Here is a 25,980-nt window from a genome sequence, read left to right as displayed (position 1 = left end):
ACCAATTTAGATGAGACATGATTAGTGTGTAGTAAATTGCAATTAGTGCATGACTCCAAAACGATTTGGGAAGATTTGCATGGCTCATTATTAACTAGACTATATCTAATATTTTACAATTCCTCCGTTCAGATACACCACAATGTTGCAGTGTATATGGAGGAGTTCACTGCAAGAGAATTTCATTCTCTTGCAGCTAATCTAAATTTTATCTTTAAGATATTCTCACTTCGATTGGATCTTAATGTGAGGGTATCTTTATCTATTTGTTTCTCTACTTCTAGCTTGAATCATTTGAACCTTTCAAGAACTTTATACTCGAATTTCATCAAGTATACATGATAATTGATGACATAAGAGAAACCTCATCTGATATTAATTGACAAGGGTCTACATATATCACTATGTATTAGACCAGTAATCATGCAGATATTTTTCCCTTTCAAATAAAAGGAGATTTGGTTATTGTGCCTAATAGTCATGATATGCACTTATCAAATGATTCAAAATCAATTGACTCCACATATACATCTCTATGCAATATTGGAATTGCATTTCATTTATATGACCAAGTCTGTAAAGCCAAATTTAGTTATTATTTAGATTATTACTTTTATACCTTTTAACTTCTATACTCATTATATAATCCTTAGTATTAAAGAATATAAACGTTGTTTTGTAATTTACCATAACTATTATGATCTTTAACAAGATAAACAAGAACAATAATTGTCCTTAACATTAAAATAGTTCACGTCCGAACATGAAATTCATTTTAATGTTCCAGCTGTGATGGGTACAAAGCAACATTTCTCTAATTCCAATAATAAGCCAAAAGGTAGCGGCAAGAAGTATGCTCCTACAGGCAATGCAGCAATTGTTGCTCATCTTCAACGTGTAAGTTAACTTCTCACTCTTGAGTGGTCTACTTCCATTTAGTTTCTCCATATTTGTATAAATATAAGATCCACATCTGGTATCTAATACCTGAGAAGCTAATGAAATAGACATAAGCCTTGCAATATTTCTTCTAATGACCTTTCATTCTATAATAAAAACAAGGGTAATTAGATTTGGTATTGTCCTTCGCTTAGACTGTTTTAACCATATTGGATGATTTCCCAAAGCTCCTTTAGATTTCATCTTCAGTGTTTGAGCACCGACTGAAGATTCCTCTGTCATTTCGCATCGGTATAGTTGCTAGGGAATCTCATATTCTCCCACACATGACTATTATCATATAACTCTTTGTAATGAAAAATCATGTGTTAACATCTATACTCTCATGTTGCTTTCGTAATCAGGTGACATTATTGCAAGTATCATATATGTACAGTACTATTGTCATTACCGTGTTTATTACAGCAGCCACATCTTTCTTAATCGAGTCATCAACATGTGTCTCTGGAAAGGGCTATTCAATGACATAATCAATTTTCTCATATCTGAGAACAATTCTCATATTGTAGTGTCAATAAAAAAAAATCTAGTTTGGTTGTTGACATCCAGTATGCCATTCAAATGCACATCATTACTCACGATTCAATAAATATAAATGACGAAAAGGAAAAGGAATAATATATAAAATGCATCAATTAATTTAATATGGAATTTTATTAAATTAATTATACTCTCACTGTTTAACTCAAATTTATCACCCTCTCACATAAATTTATGAAGTCTATACTTAACTCCCAGTAGGCTGGGATCCCATATGTTATACCAAGACCTTGAGTGTACTCAACAAACCGTAATATATCATTTGGGTAGATGCTATTATCAATTGTTTCTCCATACAACTCCCAGGTCATTAAGTCCACAATTCTTTGTTTTTGCACATCTTATGTGTTAGCTTAACATGCTTCTAAAATTTATCTCCTTGAGCGTACTCAACAAAAGATAAATTTTTGTTAAGTCGATCCATCATTCAGAAATATCTAATATTTTATAGTGTCAAACATATCCCTAATAGACCGGCCTTAAGTGTACTCAATAAGTTAAGACGATTTGTGACTCTGATTTTTTACTGTAATAATGGAATGCGAATAATAAATTGACTTAATATTTTATGGAGGGTTTTGCATTCAAAAGTCTCATCGTAACAATCATATATATTTTATTATGCATCTATCATGCAAATAAACATATATATAATACAATATAATAGTGTGGATGATTATAGACTTTTACGATCTAGTCTTCCCGAGCTATGAGAAATACTAGTTGGTCAATTTCTAAAGGGCATTGCATTGATCAGTATCAATGCACTATCTCCATGGTCTCCTCCTCTTCTTGTTTCTTCAATTAGTACAATTGCAACATATATTCTATATTAGTTGGCACGTAGGCTTAAATAAAATTGGACTCGTAGGTCCATAATAAAAATAATAATAACAGACTTGCAGGTCAAAAATGATAAAGAGCTCTCAGGCCTATAATAACAACAATAATAATGGGCTCGCAGGCTCATAAAACGATTAGTATAAGATTAACCATTCAACACATTCATATGGTCGAGTCCATAATCATCTACTAATAATACATTCATTACACAAATATATGCCTATATAATATCTAATATTATATGCAAACAAGTTTCAAGTTTCTAGCAATTAAGGTCTAAACCCTTTTAGACAAATGGATCGGAACAATTAAATAATTAATTAATCATATTAATTAATTATTTAATCTGCGGGTGTATTTAATCAAAATCAAATTTTAATTATATACAAAATTAGAGTCCAACTCCAATTTCACAATTATAAGACGCGACTATTTAATTAAAATCACATTTTAATTAAATATCAAATTAGAGTCCAACTTTAATACCAAGATTTTAGGTCGAATTTATTTAATTAAAATCAAGTTTTAATTAAATGCGAAATTAGACTCTAACTCCAATTTCAATGAACTTTTAGGGTAGGATAACTAAAATCCAATTTTAATTAAATATCAAATTAGAATTCAATTCTAATTTCGAGGAAAAGTTTAGGGCAAGACAATTTAATTAAAATCAAATTTTAATTAAATGTCAAATTAGAATCCAATTCTAATTTCTAGAATATATTCGGGTGAATAATTAATTAAAATCAAATTTCAATTAAGTATTAAATTGGAATCCAACTCTAATTTAAATTGAATTAATATTTTAATTTAGGTTAACACACCTAAATAAAATAAAATTCAACTTGGGGTCGAAGTCTAATATTTAAGTTAAAATTCAATTTTAATGAAAATATAAGAAGTCGTCAACTTTAAATAAAAATTTTAATTGGATCAAAATTGATAATATAGGTCAAAACCCATTTAAAATCAATTTTAAAACCATTTTAATATTTAAATTCAAAACACCCTTTTGAAAATTACACTTTGACCCAAGTTCAAAATTAATGGCAGGGCCTCCGAAATATTGAAATTGCACAGAAGCCCCTTCATTTAAAATTGCAAAATTGACTCCTTATCATAATTGTAACCAGAGGCCCACAATTGCATTAATTGCAACCGAAGCCCTCGTCTCCTGCCTCTCTCGCCTGTTTACAGAAAACCAAGGTTTTCACCCAATTGAAAACCATAAAAATGCTTCTCTTTCCCCTTTCCTCTATCCTTGGCGGCGCCGGCAATGATCGGCGCCGTGTCTCTGCAGCACCCAGCGGCCGACGCTGGAATGTGTTGTGCCATATGGCACATCGAATGTGCGCTGCTGCTGCCAGACCGACGTGCGACGTTTCTGGCAGCAGTAGTGTTGCACGCCATTTCAATTAGTGCCGGGCGCTACTGCATTTCAGTTAGCGCCGGGCATTGGCAGCAACGCCCAGCGCTGTCTCAACGACTCAGGCTACCTTTCGTAGACAGCAACTCTTGCCACCGGCCAGTCCCTATTCTCACCTTTTTAAAAAAAATTTTTTTATTCCAATCCAAAGATTATTTTCTATTCAAAACCGTTTTGAAGATATAAATTTCTAATTGCGAGAAACCAGAAATTAACAATCAACTTTTGATGATTCACATATTCAAGACAATTTTTATCAAACACAAAGTAGACTCTGATACTACTGTATGAAATCTACTTAACATGCGCAGTGGAAAATTGAAACAATTTTCGCTTTCCACCATAGATCTCTTTGTGTCTAGATAGAAATTGTGATAAAAGTCATACATTTTCTAGATTTGCACACCCCTTTGCATTTTCTATTGCCAGCAACCTTAATCTGCTTTCTACAGTTGTCAATTGTCCAGCTTCCAAAGGTGATCCACATAGAGAACGAGATTGTAGGATTAGAGTTTTCTTCTTATGCTAGCAATAATAATAAATTCTTATGCTAGCAACAATTTTTATCAAACACAAAGTAGACTCTGATACTACTGTATGAAATCTACTTAACATGCGCAGTGGAAAATTAAAACAATTTTCGCTTTCCACCATAGATCTCTTTGTGTCTAGATAGAAATTGTGATAAAAGTCATACATTTTCTAGATTTGCACACCCCTTTGCATTTTCTATTGCCAGCAACCTTAATCTGCTTTCTACAGCTGTCAATTGTCCAGCTTCCAAAGGTGATCCACATAGAGAACGAGATTGTAGGATTAGGGTTTTCTTCTTATGCTAGCAATAATAATAAATTCTCTACCAAATTGTAAACCCTAATCAGTTATTTATTTAAGTTCAAACGAGTTTGGCTTGACCCAGTCCAATATTTAATTAATCCATTTAATTAAATTCGATCCGTGAATTAATTAATTCAATTAATTAATTGGGGCATATAAATAACCAACACAATTAATTAATTTATTTGTTAAATTAATTAATTGACAAATTACAATATTCCAATTTTCTTTTGTGTGCGACCCATCAGGTTCCCGATCACGATACTTAACGACATGAAATATTATTTTGATCTAATCAAAATTGATAAATTAAAACACCTATTTAATTTATCACAAATTCACATTTATCGTTCTAGATTGACATCTAGCAATGTGTCAGGCAATACATGGGACGAAAAATGTCATGTGGTATGACAAAACCAAACTAGTTCGTTTACCATGAAACTATAATCCCTTCGTCAATATGATCTGATCAATTACAAGATATGGAAATGTGTCAATCCTGATTATCGATCATATCTTTCACTCCACTATTAAGTCAATATAAGTCGAAAACTCTTTTTCGACTTATGAGTACATTTTGGCCAAAAATTTCGTTATCGACTTGATTGAATGAAACTTAGATCATAATCTCTTACTATCTAAGAGTGACGAATCCTCTATTGATCATTCACAACCTTCATACGATTCTTGACATACCCGAACGATACTGTATTAACGGCTCTTGGTAGATCAATATCCAACACTCTCAAAGTATGACTGTCCTCATATAAGGTACCATAATGACCTCAAGCCAAAGGACCAATTCCATTACTGAATGTTAGAGATTAACCACTGACACTCAAATAGTTATGTGGAATCTCTCAGTGAGTCTCCAATATTTTGTATAATAACAAAACATTTACGTGTTCATTTAAATGTCACCATACTTTAGCTTGTGAGATCAGTTACTTACTTCACAAGTAAGAAATGTCACATGTGATGGTCTATTCGTAATAACAATATTCGTATCTCGTTATTATTTACGACCACAGACAATTTAAGATTTAATCATATGTAATTTGTATCTCACAATTACAATTCATTGTGATTAACAAATTACGAAAATTTGAATCTACATTATTAATGAATTTAATTGTCTATTAATTAAATAATAGATCTGTCATTAAATTACATTAATTATATATTAAAAGTATTTACATCCAAGGTTGATTGGACCTAGAACATAACACTTACAGTCATAAATATTTCTATTCGTTAGGAGTGACATGGTGGTAAGCAAATTGATCATAAGTATCTTTAATGTAAATAGTAATACAAGTTTATCCGCAAATCTGTCAATGTGATTTATCCTTAAGACGAAAGAAAGCTAATGTCAAAATTTTTTTTTTCATTTTTTTTGGGGATTAATTTTGACTACATTATTAGATTATCTAAAATTACAGAAACAATATTATTTCAATTCCATACACTAACATTCGCTCGACTTGCCAACTTTATATCTTATAACATTGTATATTGAATGATTAGATTGAAACAACTTTGACTATTTCGCCCTACTAAGTATTTTCGCATTACAACTCATATTTCTTGAACAATTTCGATGTGGTCGAAACACATAATGAAATAGTCATATCGAAATACTAAGATAAGATTTAAATTTTTTAAATTAAAATTCTTAAGTGGACCCATTTACCCATCTATCAAGATTTTTTTTTTTTTTTTTAATATACCAAAGTTTTTTTTATCCTATCTATTTATCTCACTCATTGGTACATTAAAAACCCTTGTGATCATGAATAACATCCACTACTCCGCTATAAATTTAAATAATCCATAAGATAGTCACTTGAAGTTTAATTTCTTTGTGCAATCATACTGTAGAAATTAGACTATATCGGTCATGTCCAATACATTTTCAAGTGTACTAGTGTTATTAAATGCTAAGTACTATCGTCACTATCATGAAAATATTATCCCAATTGATAATGTAACTAATCCTAAAACCTTATTAGAAAATGTGCTACCCTTTGTTCATCAGTCAAGGAAAAATAAGATTTTTGCCGAAATATGATGTATTCTTTCCTACGCAATCAAGTTTTCACCTAAAAAATTGATTTTTAGTAAATTTTGATACAAATTGATGAAATAAATGGTTCAACAATTGATAAAAGTTGTGAGTTACATAAAATATTTGATAAAAATGAGTTTCAAAAATAAATGAGTTTTAAGAAATAGATGCCAAACAAGGCTTAACATGCTCAAACATTATAAATGCTATAATAGCTCAAAAAACATAATGTCAAACATTAGAGCATTGTCCTAACACTGCTACTGATCACATTTACCAACAGCTTTCTCTTGTTTCGTACTTTCCAAGTATATTTCTAAACATCTCTAAGAAATCTATGTTATTTTTAGTGATTAATATATTAATTTATTTCATTAAAAATATATGTATTACATACTAACTAATTTATAAGATAGTTAACAACTCGACTATATACCAGATTTTTTACGAACTCGAATATTCACGACCCCTTCAAAGATAATATTAGTTCTCATGCCACATAAGTTAGATATAACCACATTTATTATATGCATACTAATTTCATATATTGCTAGGATGATAAGATATTAACTTATAATTACTTCCACTATAAGATAATATATCTATTTGTATAAGCCTTTATGAAAATTCGTTATATTGAGAGTTGTGCATTATCTATTATGACTTCTATTTTTCTCATTTCATATAAGAATACCCCATAGATAGGGATGTTAACGAGTTGAGTCGAAACTCAAGGCTCGAGTAAAATCGAACGGCTTTTTCGAGCCCGAGCCAACCCAAGCAAAAGCTCGAGAGCTGTTGGCTCAGTTTTTCTCTTCCTTTTTATTTAATGGCAAAGGCAAGAGCTGCCTTAATTAAGGCAACAAGCTGTTGCCTTAAAATAAGGCAGTCGCTAGTTGCCTTTGCCCGAAACCTCAAAATTGGGCCCAGCCTAAACCTTGGCTCTATTCCACCGAGCCGACTCTGACTTTTTCCAGGGCGACCCACGGGCGGCCCGAGCCAACGAGCCCAATTGACATCCCTACCCATAGATGATCGGATTGTCTATCCAAAAATTTTAGATTTCTCTAGTAAGTTCAAATTTTCTAGGATTGCATTTTTTTAGTTGGTCTGTAATCTATTCAATCGATATGCTTCGATAAATTTATTTCGATATTCGTGCTATTCATGATATGAAGCGGTATGTCATGTAAAAAATGTTTTCAACAACTTTTTCTTTTCAATTCCATTTCTTTCTCCATAATTGCATAACTTATTTAGATCATTTTAAAATTTTCAAGTACTTTAACCTCTTTTGAGATTTTATAATCAGTAGTGTCTATTGGTTCTTAAAGAGCATAAGCTTCTTAAATGGGACTATCTTCTTTATTTGCTCTATTTTTATTTTTATTTATTTTTTTAAATTTTATATATTTAGAATCCTTGTGTGATTTCTATTTAACCATATACATGAGGGTGTGCAAATAGGAAGATTTTAAGACAGAAATGTCACAACACTTCAGATCTACTATTTATATAATGCTAATAGTTTATCCTTCTAAGACATCGACACAATATAGAATATCTATAGCTGATATATAAGATCTATTAATCTTTTATAAGACAGTACGTGCATTTTACAATTGAATTATCTTTTCAGATTATCAAGTGCTAGGATATGGATAGCAAAATATAATTCATTATGTATTATTTCTAGCCATTAATTTCTCTGTAATGATTCAGATCTTAAGATTTGAAATTCTTACAAAAACATGCCGGATCAACCTCTAACGCGCTATCAAACGATCATGCTCAATTGGACACTTTCTCAAGTTTGGAATTCTATGAAATTTTTACAGTATTTTTTAAATTATTAAAGTACAATATAGTAAAAATTCAGAATTTATTAACATAATTTAGGCACTCGAATGGACACTCAAACATATGCAAAAATATGTTCACATTACCTATCGACCTTCAATTGAATTGATTTCGAAGACAATAGATAGAGGACTTGTATGGGTTTCAAACCCACTGATCTTGTCCAAAAAATGAAAGAATTATGTTTGAGATAGCACGACAAAGTTTGGACAGCAAGCTGAAATTTAATTCTTTACGAGTTTAAGTTTAGTTTTGACTTTTTTAACAACTTTAGTTAAATATATACTTAAACCAATTAAAATTTCAATGCTCACATTGAGAAAAGAATTAGGAAGTATTTAAAAAAGTAAAGGTAAATTAACCTTTTTTTAGAAATTAAACATAACTTGTAAGAACTATAAATTATTCAAATGTAATTAACTACACAAATGAAGCATTTTCTCCCTTCAGATCCGCCAACAATTCATGTGAATCCCGTTTTATCGATCATCCTTTAATGTGAAATATTATCAACATAGAAGGTGTGAGCTTTAAATTTAGTAGGCCTTATATCATTTTATTTACCCTTCTAATCAGAGATATATATACATATGTACAAAATGATAGAAGATAATTTAACATTTCATGAGACAAACACCGGCAAACTCATGATTTGAAGAATCGCTTGGAATTGTAGAAATAGGTTATGGTCATATAAACATCTTTGTTCATAGCTTCAAGAATTCTAATACACATCACAAGCAGGGGCGAACGCAGACATTTTAGACTAGGGGGTCAGTAACGAACTATTAAAAAAGTGATGAAAAAATTAAAATAAGATATATCTTATTACAATTGCTCTCTACGTGTTCTCATACTTTGATCGTTCAATAATTACATCATTTTCAATCTTATCAAAAACATCTTTTTCAATATATGTAATCAAACTATCATTCAACCATTGATCTCCAATTCGATTGCGCAGACGATTTTTGACGTAAGTCATCGCAGAGAATGCTCTCTCGACTGTAGCAGTAGCCACGGGAAGAACTAAGGTTAGTGTCACAAGTTTGTAGACTAATGGATACACTTCATGTTTATTCTTCACAACCAACTTCTTTGCAAGATCGCTAATACCTTGTAATTCTTCAAAGTCTTCAGAAGTGCGCATATCAAGAATATACGTATCTAGTTGATCATCAAGTTCTAGGATATCTGCTGCATCAAAATCTACTAGATAATACTGAGATAGTCGAATCAATTTGATCTTGTCAAAAGCAGCAAATGAATTATTTGGAGATAAACACGCGACACAAATAAGCAAGTCACTATTTGCTTCAGAAAAACAATCATTCAACTCTTGAAGTTGCATATCAATGATGGCATAAAACATTTCCACACGAAAATGATGCAAATTTGTCACTGTCTCATGCCGTGAACGACCTACAGTTACGAACATATCATCCATATCGGGAACATTGATCTTGTGAGTTTCACAAAACGAACAAGCAACTCCCAAAAAAGAATCCCATCCATCATCTCTCATAGTTTGGAGTTGTGTTTTACATATTTGCACCAATTTCATAGCATTGATAATATCTTGATCTTTTCTTTGTAATGCTTTTGACAATTCGTTTGAAATCCCTAAAATCTTTTTCATGAGATATAGATTAAATGCAAATTCAAATCTTAACATCAACTCCAATGAAATACATGCATCACCTCTTGTTCCGGTACTTGTAGAATCAGTAGCAATCATCTCAATGACGTCGACTATAGTTGAAAACATGTTAATCAAGTTAATTAAACAACTATAGTGAGAGCCCCAACGTGTATCCCCAGAGCGCTGAAGAGTAATTTCTTGATTGAGACTTCGTCCGCTTGATATTTCACCAACACTGAGTGATTCAAGAATTTTCAATCTTTGATTTTCTCGAATAAGATCACTCCATTTAGCTGATTCTCCAACAATATTCACCAATCTATGTACTGTAGTGAAGAAAGTTTCAATCTTCGGATTTTTTGTGCCACAGCTACAAGAGCTAATTGAAGTTGATGAGTAAAGCAATGAATGTAGTAAGCATTTGGATTTTCTTTCAAAATAAGTGCTTTGAGGCCATTATACTCACCTCGCATGTTACTAGCTCCATCATATCCCTGGCCTCTCAAATTAGATATGCTTAAACTATGTGTTGAGAATAATTGATCAATTGCAGCCTTAAGTAAGGCAGCTGTGGTATTCAAAACATGAATGACACCAATAAAATGTTCCAATATACACCTACTCTTCACATAACGAATGACAACTGACATTTGCTCTTTCACAGAAATGTCTCGAGATTCATCAACTAAAATTAAGAAGAAACTATCACGAACATTTTCGATAATCACATGTAGACATTCAGAAGCAATAACACTTACAATATCTTTTTGCACTCTTGGTGATGTTAATTTCAAATTTTCAGGTGCATTTGTCAAAGCAACGACCTTAATCTCAGGATTATGATCACACAACCAATGCAATAGTTCAAGAAAGTTTCCTTGACTATTTGAATCTTCAGATTCATCATATCCACGAAATGTCATCCCTTGTTGTAGAAGAAATCGAATACAATCAATTGAAGCATTTAATCGGATTCGATAATTTGTTTGAGCTTGATGCGATTGTTTAACGAGACAAGATCAAATACTTTGTTCTTGATTGTTGAACAATTCATATTTGACCCGAGTTTGATTGTGTGCACTACTTCAAGCCCCAACGTGTTTTCTTATATATTCTTTCTTTTTCCAATTTGAGAATCTGCCTTTAACAAATGAACCATCATTCAAACCGAAAAGATAACAATAAAAGCAAAAAACTGCATCCATTGCTATACTGTATTCCAACCAAGTGGGATGCTCGTTATACCACGAAACATAAAATCGTTGGTCTATTTTACCTATTCTTGTGGGTGGAAATATATGATTGCGAGGCTGACAAGGACCTCTTTGCATATATGCTCTTCGAATCACATCTCAAATATCAACATCATAATTCTGTATTGGAACTCTCAATCCAGGATCAGAGAGAAGTTGTGCAAAATCAACATCCCCAACATCTCCAATATCCTCAACATTTCCTCCACGATCCCCAACATCTCCAATATCCTCAATATTTGCAACGTCTCCAATACCCCCAAATCCAACATAAAAATCTCCAACGTCTCCAATACCCCCAACATCTCCAACATCAACATCAACATCAACATCAACATCCCCAACATCGTTTTCGTCCCTTTTCTTTCGAACATTCCTTTCGCCGATATTTTGTTCATCACAGGAAATCGTAGATGTACTTTTAAAGTATTTTTCTATAACTGAAACAAACCAACCAAAAATGAAAAATCAACAAGATTAGAAATGCCTAAATCAGTTTATACTATTTCCTACCTACCAAAAGTCAGACAAAATTTCAATCTTCCCAAATCAATATTATCAATAATCAATTTACATATAAATAAGTAACAAAGCCCTAAATCAGAAAAGGGTCAATTTCCTAAATCAAAGCCCTAAATCAGAAATCCCTAAATTACATTTATTGGGCAGTAACATGAATCAAAATTGATTAATTGTACTGTAAATAAATCCAAATTTAAAAATAGGAACTAACCACATGTAGAGGCAGGCAGGCAGCAGAGCAGTTAACTTACGATTATGGTCACTTATGGAGAAGAATTCAAAGAAAAAATTTAAGTGATAAGTCTGTAAGTGTAAAGCTTCTAACCTTCAAGTCAGTAGAACTGGAGTCCGCCCCTGACTGATTGCCGGAGAGATTGACGGGTTGCCGGCACTGGCGTCGGCTGTTGCTGTTGCTGTCGCTGTCGCTGTCGTAGTCGCAATCGCATGGAGGCGTTCCAGGTGGAGGCAGTCAGGGTCAGGCAGAAACGACTGGCTGCAGAGGCGTGGATGGAGCGGTGGCCGGTGGGTGAGTGCTCTGTGCTGTGCTTCTATGGTGGGGGTCACTGGGCGGTTTGTGCGAGAGACGAGAGTCGAGAGAGAGGTATACTGTTGAAGCAGTCAAGCAGGGAAGAAATTGTGTGAGTTTTGACTAATTTGATTTTTGACCTACTCATTTATTTAAAAAAAAAAAAATCCTTACAACTAGGGGGTCAATTGACCCTGCATGCCCCCCCCGCTCCCGATCCGCCAGTGATCACAAGTATGTGTGTGTGTATCATGAACGAAAAAGGATAAATAATTTGTACCATCCACATTGATTCTTGATATGAAACAAGAAGCTCTTTACCTTGAATTATCGAATTTTTAATAATACTTCTTGTAAATAATCTAAAATGAAAACACATTTAAAGAGGAAGGGAAGTGAAATTCAGATTTGAATAGAGGTTGGGGTGACATTCCTCTTTTTGACACCTTTATTTTTAGTGAAAAACTAAATGGGATAATAATAAAATAATAATAATAATAATAATAATAATAATAATAATAATAAACCTTGTTAAATTTAGTCTTTGAGTAGAAATTTAACGAGTTTTAGGCCTTTTTTTAAAAAAAAAAATCTTCATTGTAAAAAATAAAGAAAAATGAATGATTCATGTGACTTGTAACATATCTTCATGAATGTCACTAATTCCCTCCAATTAACTTGAATTATTGTGTTTTATTGTGAAAAATGACGAGTTTTTAACTCCAAAAATACTTTATAAAAATATTTGCATGGTGATTCTAATATGGGTTGTCAGTGTGAAATACCATTCAAACGACCATTGTGGCAAACCAATTATTCATTAAATTTTTATACACAAATTTATTTAATGTCTTAAATAATTTATGCCTTAGACTATCATTAGTTTAAATGGGTCAAGCTTCCAAAATTTGTTTCTTGAATGGGCCACACGAACCAACTTAATAATGTAAAATTCGAGACTTTACATTCTCTCTTCTAATCAAATTGGTAGTAAGCAAACTGTGTTATAAACTAAACTTGTATCCTCATCATTTTTAATGTCCATCTCAGTGCACTATATATGGTGCAGCAATTGAAAATATATTGCACTATAAAAAAAATAAAAAAATAAAATCATTACATGAAAATATTAGACTCTGATAATAAACCAAATATGGCATGCTAAGATTTGATGCTGGCATGATTCTATATGTTTGCAACATATGAAATAGCATTTCTTAAGGAAAAAATGGGAAGCATTTTGCACTCAGCAATAATTGTCTAAAAATTAATTAGAGGCACTGAACGATCTATCGTGTTACATTATTTATAGTCATATAAACTAATATTTATTAAGCTTGGGATGTGGACTCACTCGACTTGTAAAATACACAACATTTTGATGGCATAATCTGAAAATCATGATCATAATTTAAAATTTGAGTAAGTAATATTGTGAACTTTAGGTCAAGAACATATAATGACATGCAATTATCTAGTGCATTTATGTATTAGATACAAATAATATCTAAAGCCCCCGTTTGGCTCCCATTAAATTACATTACATTACATTCTATTTTTCTCTCTCCTATTTTCAACCATACAATCCTCCGTAAAATAATATTACACGTAAATCAAAAAAATTTCCCTCTTTTTCAGCTACTCATTTTTCAAAAAAATACTATTCTACCCATTTTCATTACCGAGTAATGGGAATCAAACAGGGGCTAAATGGTCAACATGTAGGATTAAGGAACCCCATATATCTACTTAATTAATTTTTAAAAATTCAAGAAATTAGTTCTTATTTTAGCTAGTGAAGGTTTCCTAGCCTACGCATTCTAAGAACAAGTAGTACATTGAAATTCATTGGAATGAAGAATCTTCTCGTTCTTCAATTAATGTTGATTCATATTCTAATAATCATTGCATACTTATTGATCCATGATTATCTAACCGATAATGTCAAATGATAAGTTATTTAATAATTGAACTTCTAATTCAATTTAGCACATGCCACAATTATATTAATGTATAATACTTATTAATGACACATATTTTAGAAATATAGTATATTCATTTTTAATTTATTTGGAGTACAAATTATTAGCAACAGTAAAGTTTGTCACTCTGTAACATATAATATTAGTTCTTCTGGAGTCTTCAATCATATATGTAGAATATGATATTGTATCAGTATTATTTCTATTATTGATATCTTTCTTCTTCAAGAAGTCATGATAAATTCAATTAGATAGTTAACGTACTAAAGGTAACAAAAGTACGTGAAAGAACAAAAATTTCTATTTTCACTTTCCGACATGTATATAATTCTAAATAATTTAGTGTTCATATAGCATAAATGGACAATTAAAACTTTACCGCACCATATGCCAAAAAATTATCCAATCATGATAAGAAATAAAACAGAGAAAATGATACAAGTATAAAATTCACATAACTATAAATTTTTTATCCAAAATAGTTCCATTCATGCTTAACCAATTAGTCCCAACTAAACCATATAATTTTATCTAATTTGGTGCGATTAGAATCAAATATTAAAGGCAAAGTTCAGATAAATCCATAAACTAATATCAGGACAAGTATTAAGTTTGCATGAGAAACAAATAAATTCAGCAACATATTAAATAAAAAGTGATAGGTGCAACAGATTTGACTCTTAAGGAAAGGTAATACAACATTATTAATTAATTGCAGTAAAGATAATATATGTGCAAGTGGATTAAATGATAAATATATGATCAATTAAATTGAGCTCTTTCTTATATACACCAGCTCTAATTTGGGGAGTGTGTGGTGGAAGGTAATGGAGAATAACATTTCATGAAATGATGTGAGATTAGTTATTCCAAATGGTTCACTAAAACAGTTTTGACACCGTACAATATTTAGTCAAATTCATTGTCACAATATTTTAATAAATACTTTGTGACTTTAGTATTTTCACATATTTATTATTGAATAAAATAAACCAATCATTTGCTTCAAATAAAAAGGAAAGCTGAAAAGAAAAATCAAGTTTGGTGCCATATCTTGTGTTGTGACCTAGTGGTGCCACCACTAACACCTCAACATAACACAGCTGATTCCTTTCCTGAACTCAGATAATGATAGAACCCCATAGCTGATGGTGGCCCTTGCAAGATATCCTACTTCGAGAGTACAACTTAATATTACTCGAGAATTGAAATTTATAAATTTATGCTCTTTTGAAGCAATTATGCAATATTTTTAAAATTATTTTTATAAAGTCGGACTTCTAGACGAAAATATTTCCAAAAGATTGATTTGTACTTAATTATTTTCTTCAAAAGCAATAATAATATTCTTACAAGATATTGTAATGAATGAATTTGTTTTAGTTCAAGAGCAACAAACTAAAACTTCTGAGAATAATGATAACTAAAAATAAACTAATATTCTTATAGAATATTGATTTAGATTTATACTCTTCTAAGAGTAATAATGCAATATATTTCCAAGAGTATTGATATATAAAAAATATGCTTCTTCAGGAACAATGATATAACACTCATAAATATTAATCAATAAAATTGTGCTTTTCACAAGGAAAGAGAAAATAGTTTTAAAGAATATTAATTTCAATAAATTGTGATTTCTCAAAAATAACAAGAAACATTTTTCTAAAAATCGATATTAAATAATTTATACTTGAGTAATAATTAAATCAAAAGATAATCGATCTAAAATAAAACATCACTAATCATGTAAATCTAATCTTACAAAATATAATCAAAAGATTTATAAGAATAAACTTACCTAGAATAAGAAGATAGTCATTTGATGAAAGTAGTACTTGAATTCGATAGATTTAAAATTTTTTGAGTAGTATCAAATTCTTTAAAAATTCAATTTGAAAAATTATGTTGATCTCCAAAATTCACGATCTTTTATCTATTCAAGATTTGCTTCTGCTCGTGTAGCGATTTCTCATATATGATTTTTTGGATCTTGATCTTAACTACTGGATTTGAGGAAAAATGAGTTGTGAACTTGATGTCTAAATTTCATGATGATCGGACCATAGGGATGCTGAGGTATTAATGTTCGATTACAGCTAGACAGACTATCAAAATTCTACGAATTCTATACTTGTTGATCTCATAGTTTTTCTCTATTTTTGGGTGAGCTCATTCATGCTGATAACATATAAAACTTAATGTTTTAAAAAGAGCATCTAGGCAGCTTATGTGAGGCATGAACAAAATGTTTTGTTTTGGCAGTAAGCGCGAATTAAACGGTCAACCGCGCTCCTTGAGGTGCTTTTATTAATTTTTTTTTCCTTTTTTTGAAAATCTTGTATTTGACTTTAGTTTATTAACTCTTTTATTTTTTTATTTTCTTTCTTTCTTTGGAAATCTTTTAATTTGGCTTTAGTTTCAACTTTTTGAATGACGATATCTGTACTAAAAAAATTATCTGATAAAGGTTTAGATAAGATTTAAGTTACGGTGCTTCCTATATCATGTAATTATGATTTTTAGGATCATCATGTTGTTGAAAATTTTGAAATTATGTATAAAGTTTCTATAAATCTGTTACATAGAACTTGTTATTTGAAAGTTGAAATTATGAAAAATAGTCTAGCTTTTGCATTTTAAAAAATTGAAAATTGTATAATTAATTAATTTTAATAATTATAGTATTTTATAATTTTAGATGTTTGATATGTATTATTGTAATTATTAAATAATTTTTAGAATGATTAGGTATTTAAAATAATAATAAAAATAAGTAACACTTTTTTCATGTCTAGGCTCATAAAGTTTGAAACTTAACCTACACGTCTAGTCACAATTTATGTTGTTTTAAAAATATTGATGAAACTATTGATATGGACAAAAATAAAGATTATGAGAGAAAAGTATAGTGTTCTAATATATGATTTTCCAAAAAAAAAATTATAGGCGTGAATGGAATTGGACAATAATACGAATGAAATGATAAATCACAAATTTTCTTCTTTGGTATACTAATATATTATATCATATTAGCATTATTTGAATTGCGTTTGGTGGGATGGCTTGTTGTGAAACCATAACACATCATACGTTTTTGATGCAAAAAGATGAGAGACAAAACAATAATACAGAACTACAAACTATTGATTCGCACATAAATACTGATAAAATCAAAATTTTGAAGAAACTCTCCAATGTTTTATTAATATTGTTGATGTAAATCCCCTAAGCTCTATAAACAAGGTAGGTTTAAAATTATGTTAGAAAGTACCTAAGCTCTTTTCAAACGAAGTTTCAACACTTGTATGTTGTAGCTCTAATAATGCATGAATTCTTGTCCATGATGTGTCAAAATTGTATTGGAAAGAACCTAAATGCCTTTTAAGTTTTGCATGTGCATATTCAGCCCTACCATGAAAAATAAATCAGATTCACTGTACATTAGCACATTCAATAATGCAAATAGCAATTTAAGAATGCCAATAGCAATTTACATAGAGTTGTCGTGTTTCCAGATTAATCCAAGCTGCCACAAACTTTTCTTTATATTGAAGAAGCCATGAATTCATTACATAATCGATTGCTTGTGAAAACTGTTGAAAATTGGATTCTAAAAGACTTAGATTTTGCATGTACTCTTCTATAGATGTTGAAAGCACTAACAAATTCCACATATGCATAAAAGCATCCCATTGGTTCTTGTGATTGTCAACATATTTTTTGGTTTTTACCAACACATTCTTTGAAAATATTTTTTCAATGACCTTCATAAGAGCTAGCTCTCTATCAGTAACAATAACATTAGGTATATTATATCATTCATTAGACTCTTCAACCCCCTAAAGCCCATGCGTAGTTTTCCTTACATTCTTTCCCCAAGTATGCAAAATAGATCAAAAATGTTAAATTAGTAGTCGTGCCTACTATTTCCAACAACTGTAGGCAATACATATTTGTCTTATACGTGCAATTCATAATTATCACAAGAGGAAAAGCCGACAACAAATTTACTGAATATGGATGTGCCTAGAACAAATCTTGAACTATATTTGTCTCCATAAAGCTGCAGTGCCACTCTATGTACTTATTCTCAACAAGCCTATTCATTACTTGTTGCATTTGTGTCCTTCTAGCTTGTTCTTTGAGCCTAAACTTCTAATGTGCATTGTAGACGTGACTCAATGTGCTTAAATTTGTGTCATCATTTTGTTTTAATGTGTATAAGATTTCCTTTGGTCTGTGCTGAAATTTGTGTCATCATTTTGTTTTAATGTGTATAAGATTTCCTTTGGTCTTACATGTTTCTTTGACATGTTTACTAAAATTGATGTCGCTTTCTCAATTAATCTCCTAGCATATGAACGTCCTTCAAAGTTCTGGGCAATGTCATGATTATGTCTTCCATTCAAAACGAATGGGCATCCCCACTCTTTTGTTTCAGTAGCTCTACGTCTCTTTCCTTTTTCATTTTCTTTGTTAGTATTCCTACACCTATACAAACCATATATTTCATATGTAAAATCAATTCTTGGTTTTCTCCCAACTTGGCCGAAGTCGGAGTTTTTCATAACAACAAAAATCTTATGTCTCTTACTAAAGTTTTAACCCAATCAATCAAGGCTTCTTTACTTGTAAACATCTATTTATCATCAAATATTTGTATATAAATATATGCTCCTATTAAAAAAAATAAAATCATTAGGTACTATGTTTATCGTAAACATATCTGTATAATCAACAAATAACTCATTCTTGAATTCATAGTTATGGGTTGATATATCCTACATTAATAGTAAAGTTTCAAATAATGTCATTGCAATAAATTTAACTATAAAATAAAATAACAAAGTATGGGAAATAGCAGACGAAGTGGAACTTCTCTAAAAACTTTTGGGAAAAAAAAAACCACTAGAATTGCGAGCAAAAAAATAAAAAAAAAATAAAAAAAAAAACTATTTGTGAAGAACTGTGAAGAAAAAGAGGCAATTTGCAAATCCATAACATGTCATGATCAAGAAAATCTTCCCATTTTATTTTTTTTCAATCTTGGCTGTACTTCGTCACAGAATTCCACACGATGAAATTCTAACATTGTAACAATTATTCAAAACTCCATCCAAATCTTAGCTATTAATAGTAGACCACCTACCCAAATTTGAATCAGCATTTTGACGCTTCTCTTTCATAGTAATTTCCAAATGTAATAAAAGCCAATGTTAGCAAACCATCATTCAAAATTTACTAATATTTTACCAAAACATCCATTTTGAGGACGTAATTGATGAGTTCAAATTTTAAATATGGTCCTAACCCACATCATATAGTCACATTCTTAAGACATGTTGTATATTTGCTATGGTCCCTAAAACCAATATAAAAAAAATATCTAACTCATTAACGTCTTAATGCGTTAGGGAAAAAAATTGAACAACAAAATATGATAAAAAGGTAATCCTTACTTTTTCGAATTTCTCTTCATATATTGCTATGTCTGTATATTTTTCCTCTAACAACGTCTCTTTCATTATTCACTAAATTCTTTGTCTATTGAAATTCTGAGTATTACAATGCTTCTAACAACAAAGGCTAAAAAAAGAAAGAAGAAGAAAGTTCAATTAAGCAAATTGAATTTTACCAACTTTGTATGCTGAAGTTATTAAAGACCTCTAATTTGAGAACTTTTGACTAATATTTCAAAACTTTAGCCACCATGGAAATTCCATAGATCTTCTCTTAAAACATTACTACTGCCTTTTAGCTAATCTTCATTAATGTACGTGAATTTGGGGCCACCCATCACCTATAATTATATTCATGTAATTTGTCTTAATCTATTTGGATTCTAATTAAACACAAATTCTAAAATGATAAAAAATGATTTAGGATAATTTAATGAATTATTTAATTCTGATTATGTCTATTTAAGTAAATTTACTTAGGATTTAAAATATAATAAAAATTTATTTTTAAAAGTGGATGTAATATATAAAAAGTGTGGATGGAAACGGCGGTACCCTTCTTCAATCTCCACTCTAAATCATTCTAACCCGTCATTATCACCATCTAGATTTAGCACAACATTAAATTGAAGAATCTCAGTATAAAATCCTCTTTGTAAGTAACATTCGCCATACATTATTCTTCAAAATGATGTTAACCCGAAGTTTAGATGAAAATCGAAGAGATAAAAAGAAAGGAAAAAGGAAGAAAAAAAGTTGAAGATTCATCTTCACCCAAGAGAATGAAGAAGTTTGCATCCAACATAAATTCCTTGAAGAATGTGAAATCCCTAATCTACAATTGAATTTTATTATTATTATTATTATTATTATTATTATTATTATTATTATTATTATTTATTTTTATTTTTTAGGTGCAAATGCTATTCATGTGCTGATGTATCTGATTAACTTTATCAGCAAAGAGTTTTGCTAAACATGATTAATAAAGTTAAGACTAAATTTTTTCATCTGGGAAAATATTAACAATGTGAATCCTATCAATTCCAACACGTTCATTATGACAAAAATTTAGCTTTCTAACACTGATGGTAGCGAGAAAACAGAAAAATAAAATTACAAACGAATTTGTGCTTGCACATAGATTCCATCTTTATTAGATTCGTAGATTAGATGAAGTGAGAGTATATTTAGTACACAATCCGACAGAATTTATTACCTGAACGGATACATGAACTAATAAATAATAATTTTACGTTATGACTGGTGAGGCTTTTTTCCTGGGAAAGATGATTAATATGGCTAGAACGTGTTTTGCATAGTATTTATAGCATTGAATTGAATAAAGAAAAAAAGTTCATCTAGCTAATTAGCATCCTCGACTCTCAAATTCTCAACTCTGTTGTGAAACAATTTTTATTTTTATATTTTTAACTCTATCTGGATTTTTAGGACTTTGGCAAATAAAAAGCATCTCCACTGGGTTAAAAAGATGGAAAATTCCAAAGCAAACGATAAGATTCATAGTTCCAAGTCTCAATGTACTAGTGTACGAATCCAAAAATTTGAGCAAGCGACACAGAACAATCCAATTATTTGATGGCCTAAAGAGATGCCATAAATCACTACACAAGGACTGACAAAATTTTAAGATACGAAAATTTACAAATAATCATGCTTGCTGTACACTAAAGTGTACAGCATGCATGATAGCCCCCTCACATGAGGGGGTCGCACACTAATCATGGGGCCTCGTCATGTGAGGGAGATGTAAGTCTTGTACAGCACAAGCAAGTTAACCTATCTACAAAAGGTTCGCTTCCGTACTTATTGTAATTCATTATGTGGGGCCCCCTCGTGTGAGGGGATTGTAAGTCTTGTACAGCACAAGCAGGTTAACTCATCTACAAAAGGTTCACTCCTGTACTTATTATAATTCATTACGAGTTATTATAATGGACTATTTTTGAACCTTTTTTTAATTCCTTGATACGGTTGATTATTGTACAGTCCACCTTGGGAAGTGGCAATAGCTGCCTAGTGAGTTGCTGCTGCTACAGCCGTCCCCATCAGCGGACCTCTCAGTGCCCTCAAATTCCTATACTCCATAGGGCCAAAATTGTATAGGAATCTACTCACTATCATCGCGCTTGGCCCCGCCACCAAATTCTCCCACGCCTTGTCGGCTTCTCTGCCTCGTCTTCTGAACACATCGGTGGCATCAATCCGGTGCATTTTCCATCCCTTCACATCTCTAAGTCGATATATTTTCTCCATTTGGCGACACGCCAATTTGCTCGTGTTGAATTTTATCATGTTTATTGCTTCTTCGAGTATTCTAGCACGAGTTTTATCATCAGAAGATGATTCGGCCCGGAAGTAACGATCCAACTCGGGGACACCAATTGCTCTCCTAATTCCTCTCGAATAGTTTGCGTTCAATCTAAACATTTTTCTTACCTCATCCACCATTCCCCTTTCCACCATTCGATCAACTCGATCGGACAAACACGTGTCGAGCATAGGCATCGATACGTCCACCCAGAGGAAGCAACATTCATACTTGGAACGAAATTTATCGTTGTCCTTATCATCAATGAGTGCCTCGATGAATGAATTCGAGCCTCCTACGATGATTGGAAGCCTCCGATTGTTGACTACAGACTTTATAGCAAGGGAAGCCATGTTACAAAAATTTGTTGCTGTGAAATCCATGTTAGGATCTATTTCTCCTATGAGGTGGTGGGGTACCCCACAACACTCTTCTTGAGTAATCTTGTTCGTTGTTATGTCCAGTCCTTCGTACACCTGCATTTTATCTGAATTTACAACCTCAGCCGGAAAAAGGGTGGCTATGTCAATGGAAAGTCGAGATTTTCCAGTCCCTGTGGCTCCCAAGACAACCACCACCTTCTCCTTCGGTGGCTGGCGACAGTGGACTTTCCCAGATTGAGGAATGTGCAGAAAAAATGGGGTTTGTTGGCACATAGATAGTGACATTCTCTTTCTTACCTGATTAAGAATAGAAGAAGAAAAAGTACTTTCAATAAGGCACTAGACAACAAATTGATTTAACAAAACTAGGCCTTTGGCATTCCAAACGAGGCAACTTGAAATTTCGTAGGGACACTTTGGAACAAATTTTGGAGTCAGCTTTTTCTGGCCGTTCAGAATGTTAAAATCTACTTAAAAACGAACAAAAAAAACTTTTGGGTGGCTTCAGTTGTGCCAAATATGATCAAAATTCAATAATTAATTGAAAGATATGAACAAAATCAAAAGATCAAAATAGGGAAATTTTGAGGAAGTGGCATGAGATGAGAGTTATATAAGTTAATATTGAATCCAAAAGTTCTTTTAGCATAGTTGAATGCATGCAACCAAATGAGAAATATTTTGAGTATTTATAGTAAGTTTTTGGAATGCGAAGACAAAAGAGGTCAATTAATCCATCGGGTTCTCTTTGGATTTAATCATTGTCAATACCAAGTTGCTAAATGGTCCTATAAATGGAAGCCATAAAAGGTTAGGTTTTTGTGCTAATCTAGCGACTCCTAAGAATAAAATATGAATCCATATATTTTACCACAAAAAGTTTATGCACTAACGACTTTCCACGGTACAGAAAAGACAATGAGACATATTATGAAACACTCCGTTACAGTTTTTACAAAATACTTTTTTGGAAAATGATTTTTGTCGAGTATTGAGAAATCTTATGATCATAACATATTTTGCACGTAGGATTGAATATGTAATTATGATCCCGTTCAACCCGATATCCATAGAGCCCGCCTCGAATGGGACGAGGATTACTCGTCTAACTGGGTAAACGGGACGAGAACTGGGCTAGGGTCATCGCCCCAAGGCGAGTATGGGATGGGGACTAGGAGGGACATGAAACATGGTCACCGCCCCGTTTAAAGTTAATTTCAAATTTAAATTTTCATCAAATAAAAATAATAGATTTATCACCATTTTTAAAGAGAACATAAGTCATTTTTAACAAATTGGTAAAAGAGTAGTAATATTTACTAAGAACATAAAAAAATAAAATAAATAAAAAGAAAATATAAATGGGGCTGGTATAGGTATAGGGTAAGTTAACAAAAATACCCGACGGAACGGAGATGGGAATGGCCGACCCGACCTATACCCACCCCATTGTCATCCTAGAGAGGAAGGAGTGGGAGAGAGTTTTGATGCTCGATGCGTTATACATGCAATAGGGAATATAATTTAAACGAAGTTGTGCCTTCTTATCAGTTTTTTCTTGTTTTCTTCTTTTGGCTGGGACATGCCACTAATCAACTTTTCATCTAAATTATTGCACATGATAATATAAATAAGTTTTTTTCCTGAAATTTAATAGAGAAGATATCTACCTTGTTAGTTTTCTTAGTACATCTCCACTTCATTATAATGTCAAATGGAAGATTAATTAATCAATTTAATTATAATTTTGCAGCACTTGAGACAATATGGTATTATGCTTTATCACAACAAACACAAAAATCTAAGTTTAAATATCATTACTATTCATTTAAAACTTTTATGCGTCAAATCTTTAATAAAAGTAAATTCAACTCATAAAAAATTAAATAAATTTCTCATTTATATATTAAGAATTCATTTTGTATAATCACTGTATAACAAGTTTATCGAAGGTAATTTTAGGTAATAAAGTGGAATAATATTTTCCTATCTTTTTCCCAACATTTAAAATTTGATAAAAGTTATCCATGGAAAGAATGATTCTAAAATGGCAAGGGAATAATTAAATTAGTCAAATTCTGATTCCCTGGTGCAAGTTGGTGACAAGATTGAACAATAGTTCCTTTGTGGTTGTCACCAACTAAATGGAATTTATTTTTTATTTTTTTTAATCTTTTCCAATCAATTTATAGCATAAGGTGTTGAAAAACAAAAGATTTAAAAGAATGCATGGAAATTTTGTAATCCTCATTTATGAAAATTCTCAACGTGTCAAACTTTTATTAAAAAGATGAAATCGATTTGTACGCAAATTAACACATTAAAGATAAAATTTAAATGAATTCATTATGTGAAGGTTAACGCAATACTTTTAGGATCGTTAAATTGAAATAATATTAGCAGCACAAGAAAAGAAAGGTATACGATCACTTCGTAACTAATCATTCATAATATCAAATAGAAGGCAAGGTGCAAAGATGGGAAACGACTTGTTTGGCACTTTGACAGATCAGTTGGGGATTTTTGAGCACTGGTCAATTTGGGGCACAACATACGGTTTAACTTGTCTGCAACTTGAGGGGCCAAGGTGTAGACTCCAGGATTTAGTCACTGTAAGGTGGATACCTGGATATAAAAAAAAAAATAATAATAATAAATCATTCTTATAAAATATTGAGATGTAGATTTTATATACTCTTTTATACTTCGGGTTAAAGTTGGCAATTTAATGCAGACTCCATCCATTCAAGGAAAATTATCATTGTACAACTATAAATGAGAAAAAAAAAAAGTTTTAATATGTAAGGATAAAGGTTACTTGGGGATCAAAATATGATGATTTTATTCCACGTATCTTCAAAAGGAAAGCCTAGTGGAATTCTATCAGGCATAGAGTAATAGGATGTGTACTAGTTGAAGAAAGACATGAAAGAAAGACTTATTCTTTAGTTCTTGTGAAGTGTCGTTTCGTAATTGGAAAGTCAAGAAATCAGACGAATATAGCCAAAAATGGTACACACTTCATTCAATAATTTTGTAAGGCTCCAACTCAATAGTTCAATAACTTGTGATAACAAAGCATATCACTAAGGAAAAACTATTCGCATCTATCGGCAGAAACCATGTCGAAGAAAGACTTACCGTCGATACAATTCGCATCTATCGATAGAAATCATGTTGAAGAAAGACTTGCCATCGAAACAATGTTGTACGTTTGTTTATCTTTTTGAATGATTAGTGACATAATTATATAAATGAACACTAATTCTTTTGACTTTAAATATGATAATTATATACTTCCATTTATTTTTTCCCCCAATAACTTAGTTAAAATATATATG

The 25,980-nt window shown here is 31.4% G+C and overlaps 1 protein-coding gene across 1 annotated transcript; it reads right to left on the bottom strand.

The window, feature by feature from the left end:
• Positions 1-21,397: 21,397 nt before the first annotated feature.
• Positions 21,398-23,310, bottom strand: LOC111388565 (adenylate isopentenyltransferase 3, chloroplastic-like). The gene has a single exon (XM_023013323.1). It carries the CDS (start codon positions 22,922-22,924, stop codon positions 21,962-21,964), a length of 963 nt encoding a protein of 320 aa, XP_022869091.1. The 5' UTR covers positions 22,925-23,310; the 3' UTR covers positions 21,398-21,961.
• Positions 23,311-25,980: the final 2,670 nt, after the last annotated feature.

Source organism: Olea europaea, unplaced genomic scaffold, assembly GCF_002742605.1.
Source record: "Olea europaea var. sylvestris unplaced genomic scaffold, O_europaea_v1 scaffold505, whole genome shotgun sequence".
NCBI lineage: Eukaryota > Viridiplantae > Streptophyta > Magnoliopsida > Lamiales > Oleaceae > Olea > Olea europaea.
Note: the sequence above shows the minus strand (reverse complement) of the source record. Positions and strands in the feature narration are given on the sequence as shown.

Coding starts and splice junctions, on each gene's coding strand:
- LOC111388565 (XM_023013323.1), bottom strand. CDS start 22,924: ATGTCACTATCTATGTGCCAACAAACCCCATTTTTTCTGCACATTCCT.